General features: G+C 41.8%; 1 protein-coding gene across 1 annotated transcript in view; it reads left to right on the top strand.

Annotated features, from left to right (window-relative positions):
- The first annotated feature begins 227 nt into the window (after positions 1 to 227).
- ADSL (adenylosuccinate lyase) overlaps positions 228 to 11,825 on the top strand; it is a 13,672-nt gene continuing 2,074 nt past the window's right edge. The window contains exons 1-10 of the mRNA XM_019474834.1: positions 228 to 428; positions 1,577 to 1,621; positions 2,405 to 2,484; positions 5,033 to 5,204; positions 5,534 to 5,580; positions 5,998 to 6,088; positions 6,983 to 7,052; positions 8,081 to 8,228; positions 10,225 to 10,315; positions 10,872 to 10,961. Coding sequence (XP_019330379.1) covers positions 264 to 428; positions 1,577 to 1,621; positions 2,405 to 2,484; positions 5,033 to 5,204; positions 5,534 to 5,580; positions 5,998 to 6,088; positions 6,983 to 7,052; positions 8,081 to 8,228; positions 10,225 to 10,315; positions 10,872 to 10,961 — 999 coding nt within the window. The 5' untranslated portion in view covers positions 228 to 263. The remainder of the gene's footprint in view (positions 429 to 1,576; positions 1,622 to 2,404; positions 2,485 to 5,032; positions 5,205 to 5,533; positions 5,581 to 5,997; positions 6,089 to 6,982; positions 7,053 to 8,080; positions 8,229 to 10,224; positions 10,316 to 10,871; positions 10,962 to 11,825) is intronic.

Below are 11,825 nucleotides of genomic sequence, written 5' to 3' on the forward strand. Positions count from 1 at the left end.
GGCGGGGAGTGAGCGAGCGACTGTGTGGTACTTGGTTACCGACTGAGGTTAAACCACGACAGAACCCTAGAATGAAAGCATTTGCTGTTACAGCTCTTGATTATGCCAAATTGCCATGCTTCCGTGAGATGTCATGTGGGAGTAAATTATCTAAACAGCTTCTGTCTCAATGTGGGTTGTCTCTTAAAGACAAAAAGAAATAGAAAGTTCTTTTCCCCTTGCAGTCACTTGGGCTTCCTATCACAGATGAGCAGATACAGGAGATGGAAGCAAATCTGGACAACATTGACTTCAAGATGGCAGCGGAGGAAGAGAAGAAGCTGCGTCATGATGTGATGGCCCACGTTCACACCTTTGCCCACTGCTGTCCAAAAGCTGCAGCCATCATTCACCTTGGAGCAACTTCCTGTTACGTAGGGGATAATACGGTAATACAATATTTTCAGTTTCCTGCCTGCAGAGCTGGGCAAAACAAAGCTACAGTTGCTTACTTGATAGCTCTTTCTAAACTTTTCTTTATAAAATAATATTAAATAGATTTTTCAGACATTTTTATTAGTTTTACTATTGAAGTTAATTCCCCTTTATCCTAGCTACCCTAGGAAGGCAAGCTCCTCTTGCCTTCTTTCTTTTGATATGAAGCAAGATCTGTCTGGAAACTAACTGTTCTCTAAGCTCTGCTTGCATGTTAAATATTCAAGGAGATAAGAGATCGTGAGTTGCAAATGCATGCAGAAACGTGTGAACTGTCAGTTATGCTAATAGGACAAGAGTTCACTGACTTACAAAACATGGCCACTTTTGATATACACAGCCCATGAGCTTTCAACTGCTGCTTGGAACCCCTGTATTAATTCAGGGTAAATAAAGCTTTTCAGCGGCCAAGAGGATGGATAAATGTGTTAAGTGAAAAAGGAAATACCACCATTCTACAGAACTGTAAAATGTTTGTGAAAAACCTGTCTAAAACTGAGTGCAAACTAAAGTCTTAATTTCTCAGTGTATATTGCTGTTCCCCTTTGTGCAAATCATTGCAACTTCACATCCACTTTTGTCGTACGAGAAGCTGCTGAGTGATTATTTTTATCCTACTCCTTTGCAAGCCTGTTTGGCTTTTAGGTAATACCACCTTCCTTGTGACACTTGGCACCTAGCTGTACCTCAGTCTCAAAAGGAGGAGTGAAGATGACTGCTGCCTGATCAGTCCACTTACTTTCTTGCTGTCTTTAGCCTACAGTGCCTGCATTTTCCACTTGGGATGAATGATTTAGTCTGTCATTCCATGGGTATCAGGAGTATCTCAAAATAATCATTCATGCCCAGTCAGTGGAAATAGGTCTTCTACTGCCCAGTATGACTTTCTGTGGATAGTATAGAAGGAGCAATGATGGATCCAGCATTTTTGTCATGAGCAAGTTCACTGCAAGTTCTGATACAAGAAGAAAAGCAGAGTTTTCATTATAAGAGACTTTTGAGTGGACAAAGCATATTTTAATTATCTGTGTCCTCTCTGAGAGAAGCCATTACGTCTGGTCCTTCAGACATGGCCCAAACTTCCTTTCTTTGCTTCTTTCAGGATCTGATTGTCCTCCGTGATGGGTTTAACCTGCTGCTACCCAAGGTGAGGAGGCAGTTGTGCACAGTGTCTCAGAAGTGAGCAGCGCTGATGTCCTATGAATACCCTGTGTTTAACTTGGATTTTCCTAAGCCTTGCTGGGAAGCTAGGAGGAGCTGTCTGTCTGGGTTATTCTAAAGAAAGTAAAAGTTATCTTCCTTTCCTTTCTCAAGTCTTTCCCCAAAGCTTCTTTGCTCACCGTGGGACTTATAAGCAACTCCTTGTTTATCTGTGCCACAGATACTAGTTTCAGAAAACAACTGTATTGCTTTCAGGATCAGCTTAGGCATCCCCTTAACTATATTCCTAGGAGTGTATCAGCATTCAAGAAGCTATATAATACAATTTTCTGAGGTCAAATATAGTGGGAGTGTAGTGCAGCGTTGTCTATCTGACCTGAGTGTCTTGGCACCCAATTTGCCCTGGACTGTACATGTGTCAATTATACGCCAAGCAGCTTTATTTCTGACCAATTCTAGGAATAAAGAAAATACCCGGGGATAAACCAACTGCAGGGTTGGGTTGGGCACGAGGACTAGACTCGTTTGAGCTGAAGTCCAACCACTTGTATCATCTCTTGCTTGAGTTTTGTAGCAAGCAAAAATAATGTGCATGCCCTGAAAAAATGAAACACATGATATTCTACAGTTAGAGGGGGGTATTCAAGGATTGCACAGTTGTTTCCCTCCCCTTTTTCTCACAGCGGTGTTGTGCTTAAGCACGCTACCTTCTGCTGTGTTGTTTTTTTCTCTTATTCCGCCTCTTTTCCATCCTTCCTGCATCCACTAGCTCGCAAGGGTGATCAGCCGGCTGGCCGACTTTGCTGAGAAGTATGCTGACCTGCCTACTTTGGGCTTCACTCACTACCAGTAAGTAGCCATCAGCCTTTGCTTTCATTTTGTCAGCTGTGCTTTGGTTAAATTGACCTGCTACTTCTTTCTTTCATCCTTTTTCCCACTTCTGACCAGTGGCAGTTGGTACTGCTGGACATCATTAAGACATTGGTGGTGGTTCAGAAAAGGAGTATGTGCCTAACTCCAGCCTTGTCTCAGGAAATTGAACTGTTGCTTTGACTAGCTGTCAGCAGTTGTTTTAACACAGCTTCATAAGGAACGACTTATTGGCGAACATAGATGTGTAAACTCTGGGCTGTTTCAAAAAGCATGACTGGGAACTGCAGTAAGCCTGTCTTCCAGTCACATTTTCTTTATGTTTGTTTTTCTGTCAGTTAAGTTAGTTTCAACTGCAGCTTAATGGTTTGTTACTGGCTACTTGTTACTACAGCTACTCTGTCTGTCACTATTGCTGAAGCTTTCTTCTAAAGTGATGATTTAGGATCCATCAGTTTTCATAGATCCCTATATGGATCCCTGGGAAGAATCAGGAAGAATTTCTTCTGTTTAACAGGATGATACCATTTTCTGTCTCTTAGGAAACTTACACTTTCTGTGCAGCACTTCTGACATTAGAATAGAATAGAATAGAATAGAATAGAATAGAATAGAATAGAATAGAATAGAATAGAATAGAATAGAATAGAATAGAATAGAATAGAATAGAATAGAATAGAATAGAATAGAATATTTGTAGGCAGACTGCTGAGTCAAAGGACAACGAGATCTGGATAGGTCTGTTGTTAAGGTAGATTAATCTGCTGCTTCATGAAGACAGTATTTGTAGGCAGACTGCTGAGTCAAAGGACAACGAGATCTGGATAGGTCTGTTGTTAAGGTAGATTAATCTGCTGCTTCATGAAGACAGTTTGCTTTCAGAGGCGTTAAACTGTACACCTTGAGGTAAGCCTGGATCTTCCACCCTGGTGATATGGAACACCAGAGACAGGGAAATTAAGCACCGGTCGTGTTAGACTCAGTGCCTGGCACTTTAAAATTTTTCCCAAAGGAGAGTGGGAGCATCAGGTCAGGTCTCTGATTAATTGTGTTGCTGTATATGCCATGTCAGTTCAATCAGCTCTAGTCCTAGGTCCTTCTTTGTCTATAGCTTTTCGGAGGAGTATTCTCTGGGCTCAGTTTTATCTTGGCTTTTGGAAAGAGTACAAAGGAGTATTCAAGAAGTGTATGCAAGGCCAAGTTGTAAAAACTGAGGTGAAGAAGGCATTGATACCTCGGCCTTTTCTGTGTCCTTTGTCAGCAGGGCCTCTGCCCCATTATGAACAGGTCCATGTTTTCCCTAGCCTTCCTTTTGCTACTGACGTACTCGCAGAGGCCTTTCTTCTCACCTTTCACATCCCACATCAGATTAAACTACAGGTGGGCTTCGGCTTTCCTAACCCCATCCCTGCAGTGCTGGACAGTTTCTTTGTATTCCTCCTGGACCACCCGACCCTGCTTCCACATCTTGTATGCTTCCTTTTTATGTTTGAGCTTAATCAGGAGCACCTTGTTCATGTGCATGTGCTTTTTTGAAATAGTATAGAGGTTGGCTTTGGAGTTCATGTGGATAATTGGAAATACTTCAACTTCTAGGCTCTGCTAATACCCCCGTTTTCTCCTCAAAGCATTTGCAGGGGGACAGTGTGGTTGAAGCTTGCAGATATTTATTTCAAGGTGGAGGCCTTACAAAAAACGTTGGCTAAAAGTATTGTTAATTATTGCACGTTTGCCCAGAGACTGAGGAATGCCTTTTTATAAATAAAAAGGAACAGTCCCTTGGAGAAATCATTTAAAATCACAATGTGTCCGCAGATGTTTCTGCACTGAGAAATTCACACCAGTGCTATAAGTTAGCCAGGATGCCCCCTGTGCCCTGGGCGAGCAGAATTAGGGTGGGGGATAGATGCACCCCCCGTTTGTCCCAGCCCCCTGGCTTCTCTCCCCTGCGGGCGGAGCCCCGGGGGCGGCGCGGGCCGGCAGGGGGCGCCCTCCGCCAGCGGATGCGCGGGGGCGGAGCGCTGCGGCTGCAGGGGCCGGGGGGGTCCAGGGAGGGAGCCCGGGGAGCGGGCCCGGGAAGTCCCCTTCCTTGCTCTGAGTGAGGCCTTCCCGCTTGACAGAGTTCTGGAAGAACGCGGTGAGACCCGTTCTAGATATTGTGACCGGTGGGCCTCCGGTCGCTTGTATTTAAGAAACTCAAAAGCTGTAGTAGTGAAAGACCTTCAGATACTCACTTATTTCTTAATCCCCTAACGCGTACAGAAACTACAGTTACTGTTTTCTCTTGATGTAGTTACATCTAATTCCTGAAAAGAATGGTCATATCTTCAGTACCATTTACTGGTGATATATATATGTGCTGTTACATCTTCCTGCGTAAGCCAGATCTTTTTAATTTCTGCTCAGGGGAGTCAGAGAGACCAACCTGCAGGGAGGTCTTAACAGTAGACTCAGCAGCAAAGCGTGGTCCTCGGGAGTTATTGTGCAAATTGTCAATGAGTCGCATTCTGTTCTTGGTTGTTTTCAGACCTGCACAGCTCACCACTGTGGGGAAACGCTGCTGCCTGTGGGTTCAGGACTTGTGCATGGACCTGCAGAACCTGGAGCGGGCTCGGGATGACCTGCGCTTTCGGGGTGTAAAAGGCACCACTGGCACTCAAGCCAGCTTCTTGCAGCTCTTTGAGGGAGACCATAGTAAAGTAAGTCAGACAGCCCAGGGCATAGACTTGCAGTCTTTGCAATTCTCCCCTCTGGAATGCTGTTCTGTTTGGGGAACATGGAGATTCTGGCATCAAACTCACAACGGCACTGCAATCCCTCTGGGGCCCACTGACAAAGCCCTGTGTGAAAGTGAGCAGAATTTGGGGAGGGTGTATTTCCCTATATGCCTTGCTGGTGTACTTCCCAGCAAGTATAACATTTGTTGACAGTAAACTGAGAAAAGCAAAGGATCCTTTTTGCTGTTGCTGACCTTCCTGACTTGTTGCATTCTGAGCTCTGTTTGTTTTGGTTTTTTCTTCACCCTGAGGTTGAAGAGCTGGACAGATTAGTGACTGCAAAGGCAGGATTTAAGCGGTATGTAACAAGCATGCTTAGCCACCTAAATTTGGTGTTAACAAAGTGTGACTCCTGCTGTCCATGTTGGCTCAGATGCCCCTAGCTGCCAAACTGACATCTGTGCTGCTGTTGACTTACCTCCCTTTGCCATCTTCCATTCCCGGTTGCAGCTTCCCGCAGGAAACTTCACCTCCTAAATAGACCACTTCTACTTGTCTCCCTCTCAAAGCACGGCTGTCCATTTTCCCTCTGCTTTTCTCTCTCCCATCTGCATGCTGCCCAAAATTGACAGCCTGAATCCAAAGTTGTTCTTGTCAGGGCAGAATGACAACCCTCCACTTCAAAAGCCGTGTTACTCCTTGCTCAAAGTCTTGCAGTACAGTTGTATCTGTCTGGAGCACTGTTGAGTTGAAGTTGTTCTGTGCTTATTTTTAGGGCTTATATAGTCACAGGGCAGACCTATAGTCGCAAGGTGGATATTGAAGTCCTGTCTGTGCTGGCCAGTCTTGGGGCATCTATACACAAGGTGAGTGCCCTATATGTATACATTGGGAAGAAGGGGAAACATCTTAAATCTTGAAGAGAGGATGCTCATGGTGCAGAACACTGTTCTCAAGAAATATTAATTGGTGTTCCTTGTTCAGCTGTTCTCTTTGTGATCATGTCAATTCACCACTGGGTACATGCCTAGTAATCAAACTTCAAAGATCTTAAGATCTTGCTAAAAAATGCACTTTACCCAAAGGTTTTTGGATATTAAGTAAAGATCTTAAGACCAGTGGCAAATAAAGCAACTTTACTGAGCAGTTTCTAAGATGGGTTAACAAATCCCACACCAGATATTAGTCTAATCTATGCTAAATTGATACAATTAGAGTAAATGTCTTTCCTAGTGGTGTATGAGTTTTTAAATTTCACTGTTTGCTCCCAGTTAATTGCTTCTCTGATAATGGTGTTATTCTCTCTGTCCTTGTGGATTCTTTTCATTGATTTATTTCTGTTCCCTCCCTCTTCCTCTTGGGCTAAAGTGATCTGTGGTATTTTCTTCTGGTTTAGTTTTGTAGGCTGGCTGGTTCAGTAAGTACGCATTATCTGTGTTTGCAAATCACTGTGTAATTTTGTTATGCATTTTCACTGTTCCCTCCTGGTATCTCTTCCATTCCCTGCAAACATTTGCCGTTCTTGGAGTCCTGTGATATTCTAATACAGTGGACACCTTTTTTTCCTTATGCTTTCTTGACTGGGATTTTTAGGCCGGGAAGTATGATTGTAGTGTCAAATTTTTTGTCAAATTTTTCACTGTGTCCCCAATTTACTTCTCGGACACAGATGCAAACACTTTTCCAAGAACACTAATAGGAGTATATATTGGTGTGTGTTAGTTTGGTTCTGTTTGTTAATTTCTTGGGCTTTTTTCTAGATTTGTACTGACATTCGTCTTTTGGCCAACCTGAAGGAGATAGAGGAGCCTTTTGAGAAAGACCAGATTGGTAAGGGATGGGAGACATTTCTTGGCCTGGTGTATATATCTTTTCATTTATGTTGGTGCAGCCTTTTAAGCAAAGTTAGAAATGTCACTGACAGAAGTTGCTTTAAATTAACTGAAGTTTGGCATTGTTAGTATTTTGGGAACTTTTTAAAGGAAAAAAAAAATGCATTTTACCCAAAGGTTTCTGGATATTAAGTAATTAAAATCAGATTTGTATTTCTGCACTTCCTGGGTTTGGGGGCAGAGCAGAAGCAGTCACCTATTCCCCACAGAGGAAGACTTGGGTCTGAGGAGTACTTAGTGTTTTGCATTCCTCATGAAGCTAACTGGAGCTGTAGGTTTTCAGCTTGACTCAGCATTTTGGTCTTTATAAACAGACAAATTTGGAACAATGAAACTAGGCTGGACCCTTGCCAGAAGAACACCAATGATGTGATTCTGACATTGGTAGAAGGGGAGAAGGAAATGCACAGTTTTGGCTCTTGGCTGGAAGAAAGTTCAGACAGGCACCCTAAATAGTTGCATGGGATTAAATCGGCAAATTAAGCCTTAGTCATATTTGTTACTTGAATCATTCTACATTTCGTGGTTGGTTTTGATATCCATTCACCAGAGCAATGGGCAGCAGTGCAAGTATGTGACTTTGAAGGGCAATGTTATTGAGCATACGGGGTCTTGAACACCGCTAAAGTTGCCGTGGGTAGCCTAGAGAGATGGTGCTAAATACTGCATTAAAAATTAAGTCCATTTGTTCTTTTTATGTGGTAGTACTTCTTCTGTTTTGCAGAATTGCAAAATGCCTTCTCACTTTTTTTCTCCCCACAGTTGGATGTTTCTAATCTGAAGGGGAAATGTGGTGGTGTCATTTTCTTTATTCCATTTTGTCCTTAGAAAATCATCATGTTTTGACGCTTTAGTCAAAAACATGATTCCTGACACAGTTTTCTTATCTGGGGGAGGACCTTCATCTCTTCTTCCTGAACGCACTACTACTATGTCCTGTTTCCATCACTCTTTCTCCTTTCACAGGTTCAAGTGCTATGCCTTACAAGAGGAATCCAATGCGTTCAGAGCGCTGCTGCAGCCTGGCTCGACACCTGATGACTCTGATACTGGATCCCCTCCAAACAGCCTCTGTGCAGTGGTTTGAACGAACGTTGGATGACAGTGCCAACAGGTTTGTTTAGATCGTGCAATGCAGCAATTTCAGAAGGTCTTGTGCAGGAAGGTCTTTTGATGTATTTAGAAAATACTATTTTTAAACTAAAACCGCAAGTTACCACCTTGATGAAAAGCAGTCTCAATAGAATCTAGCGACTACAAACTGGTTTCCTCTCTAAGATCAGATGAAAACTGTTAGGTTTTTTTAACGTCAAGATCTTCTGCAAAGTAAACCAGCAGAGAGAGGGAGGGATGCAGAAGCCGTGGTAATAAATTGCTCTCGTATCTTCCTGTTTCAACAGCATACTTTCAACAGCATACTATAGCAGTTCTTACATTTCTCAAATTTTCCTCCGTCTCTTTTGAACGTGTTTTTTGACCCTGCTCCTCTTTGCTTCTTAAAGAATAATTCAACATTTTATCTGTAATCCCTTAACCCTCCAAATAATCTAAAGAAACTTATTTTCATCTCTTTGTGAAGTGTTGTTCTTTACAAAAAGTAGTTCAGATCCTAAAGAAAGAGCACAAACATTATTTTTTTAAGTAATGTTTCATGAAAACCTGTGCAGGTCTTTCAGATGTTGCTCAGCAGACTTTGCTTTGTTTTCTGATTCTTCATTGTGACTATTTTGAGATGAGAAAAAGTTATCTGTAAGTATTTTCAAGTAAATTATAGCAATTAAATTCAATGCTTCCATCTTCCAGTTAGTACTAAATTTCCATAACTATATTTACCTTTGAAACATTTTAGTTTCAAAGTAGTCTTCTGTTGCTGAATTCGATCTTCTAGAATCTTAGAAATCTTTAGATTTCTAAGATATGGGGCTTGTAGAACAATGAATAACAGCAGTTTTGGCTATAGACTAGTGTTCAGATTGTTGATGAGAATGTTATTTTAAAAATGTTTCCACAAACATAACTTCTGCATAAAATTTCATGAAAGTATAGAAGATCTTTTCCCAAAAGGACTTTAATCCACAGCTGCTAGTCTTATTAAGAGCTGCATAGGCAGCAGAAAACAATGTAAATTTAAGAAATTGGATACTGGTTGATATGGTGTGTTTATTTCCCAATAGCTACCCAGTGTTGAGAGAGGTACTGGAATGTTTCAAATTTTATTTTCACTTCATCTAATAGAAAGGGTCATTTGTTCATTTCATAACCCAATTAAAAAAACCTGTGCCTTGGATTTTTCTTGTAGAGTTGTGAAAGGAGAGCAAACCAGAGAAAATGCAGTCAACCTACAAAACAGCAAAGTCCTTTTGAAGACAGTGTGATAGAACTGGGGGCCTTAAATGTAGCACAAGGTTTAAGTACTAGTATATTTTAAAAAATCACAGTTTAGAATGGGCCAGGCACTGCTGTCATGGATGATGCTGTAATTGCTGCACTGTGACACAGAGCCTTTTGCCTGATACAGCTCAGTCCCCACTAGTCCTCTCCTTTCCCTCCTTTCCTTTTTGTCATTCTTTTTTGTCAGGAGCCTCCTTTGTGACCAGGAGCTGGTCTCTTGAAGGAAGCCCCCACCAAATGCATGGATCACTTTGAAAGTTCCCCACTAAGCACAGCCAGGCACAGCATGACAGTGCAGCATGTCTTACTCCTGGAGAGTAGGATCCGTAGACAGGGCAACACAGAACACAGGGGAAGATAATCTCATGGGTTCGCTAGCTCTGTAAATTGCTGCCCTTTTTCCTAGCTGTGTAATCATTGAATTATCTTGGAGCTTTCTATGTGCGCCTTTACCCTTTCTCTTCCTCTCTCCTCCTTTTCTCTACTGACCAAAAAAAAACCCCTCCCGTCTCAAGAGCTACTGCTATAAGATGTTCTTTAGCTTTCCCAGTTGTGACCTTTAAACAACAAGAAGCACCTATAAGGAGAACAGTTCCAGCTTTAGGGCCACAGTAATGCTATTTACAGAATTATTTACAGAAACTAAAGAGCTGGATCTGAGGTAGGCTGGAACATGGCCTTTATTGCTAACTGGGGCCCTGGGTATGTGTGTTTCATAGGCGCGTGTGTCTGGCTGAGGCTTTCCTCACAGCTGACATCATTCTGAGTACACTGCAGAATATCTCCGAGGGACTTGTGGTATATCCAAAGGTAAAGCAGGAGATAATGTGTGCAGTGTTGCATCCTTGATAATGCTGCAGCTATGCCAAAGTGTATAAAAATCCTCCCACTCAAAGGATTACATTTTTATACGTTAGTTCAAACGGTTTCTGAATTTTGCTCTCCATTCTCACTATATTCTCACTGCTTGCAGGACAGACATGAAAGGGTACTTGTTCAAGCCAAAAGGTAGTAAATTAAAAATTTCTCAAAAAAGATATTTTCCCCTGAAATCTGTAGAACTTACTGCCAAAAGATACTGTCAAGGCAGACCTCGTACAGTCCTGTAACTTACCTACAGGTTAAAAAAAAAAATTGATTGTACATCTTTTGTACACAGTAATGTCCCTTACAAGATACAGATTCTAAGTATTATCAGCTTCAATACCTGGATTTCCATAGCTAAGTTCAAAAAGAGAAATTATCTTTGCATCGTTGTCCCGTCCTGGAGATTCAGAGGGAGAGGAAAACTTCACTGGGAGTCCCAGTTGTCTACAGAATTGCTATAATGCTGTTTCTTTTTTCTGTTTGTTTTGTCTTGTTTAAGGTGATTGAAAGGAGGATCCGGCAGGAGCTGCCATTCATGGCCACAGAGAATATAATCATGGCGATGGTGAAAGCAGGGGGCAATCGTCAGGTACAAATGCGGTCAAAAATACCTTTGTTCACTGCCTGGCATTTCACTCCTGAGAAACAAAAGTACCTGGGCTCTTGTCCTGACCATCTCACCTTTCTTTGTTCTCCACCTACTCCCACAGAGTTGTAAATATTACACTGGTGCTGCAAAGCTAGACTCTGCTCTCTGAGGTGAGAGCAGTTGTGGAGATCCGTATTTACTGTTAGGAAGACTGTGTGTTTGAGCTAATCTGGCTGTCTGTGCTGGAGAACAGGGAGACCTATTTTTGTATTAGATACTCGTAGGCGTTTTCCTTTTGTAAATGTTTGAAGGAACTTGGAACACAGGCCAGGCTTCTTTATATGGAACATGTTGGCAGTTGGCTACCTTATAAATTAAAAGAATGAATCAGTGCTGTTAACGAAAAAGCAAGTAAGACCGTTCTGAACCATTCATTCATGTGTCACTCTTCCCTAATTCAGTATAGTGCTTTTTATTATTAACTTTGTTTATGGTTCTTCATTCAGTTTTCTGTGTTCAAGCAAATTGAAATTAAATGTTTTCCTTAGCAAATAAATTCAGACACAATTAGATTATATTTCCTTATCATTTAATTTTGCAGTTCAGTTTAAAACTGATAATCAAATTTACATCTTAATAAAACAGCTTATTTTCACTTACCTTTAGATAGTAATTTTTCCTTCTATGATTATTTCCACATCAGGGACAAAAGTTAAACTTGCAAGATAGTAATTGAAAAAGGGGTTGCTAGAAGCTTTGAGTAGGATACGTACTTTTAGTTCTCTGAAACACTTCTGGCAAGTCACCCATGATGTTAGTCAGGAAAGATCATTTTTCCTTCCCCCCCCCCCCCCCCTCACCACC

This window comes from Aptenodytes forsteri, unplaced genomic scaffold (assembly GCF_000699145.1).
Source record: "Aptenodytes forsteri isolate BGI_AS27 unplaced genomic scaffold, ASM69914v1 Scaffold284, whole genome shotgun sequence".
In the NCBI taxonomy this organism is placed as follows: Eukaryota; Metazoa; Chordata; class Aves; order Sphenisciformes; family Spheniscidae; genus Aptenodytes; species Aptenodytes forsteri.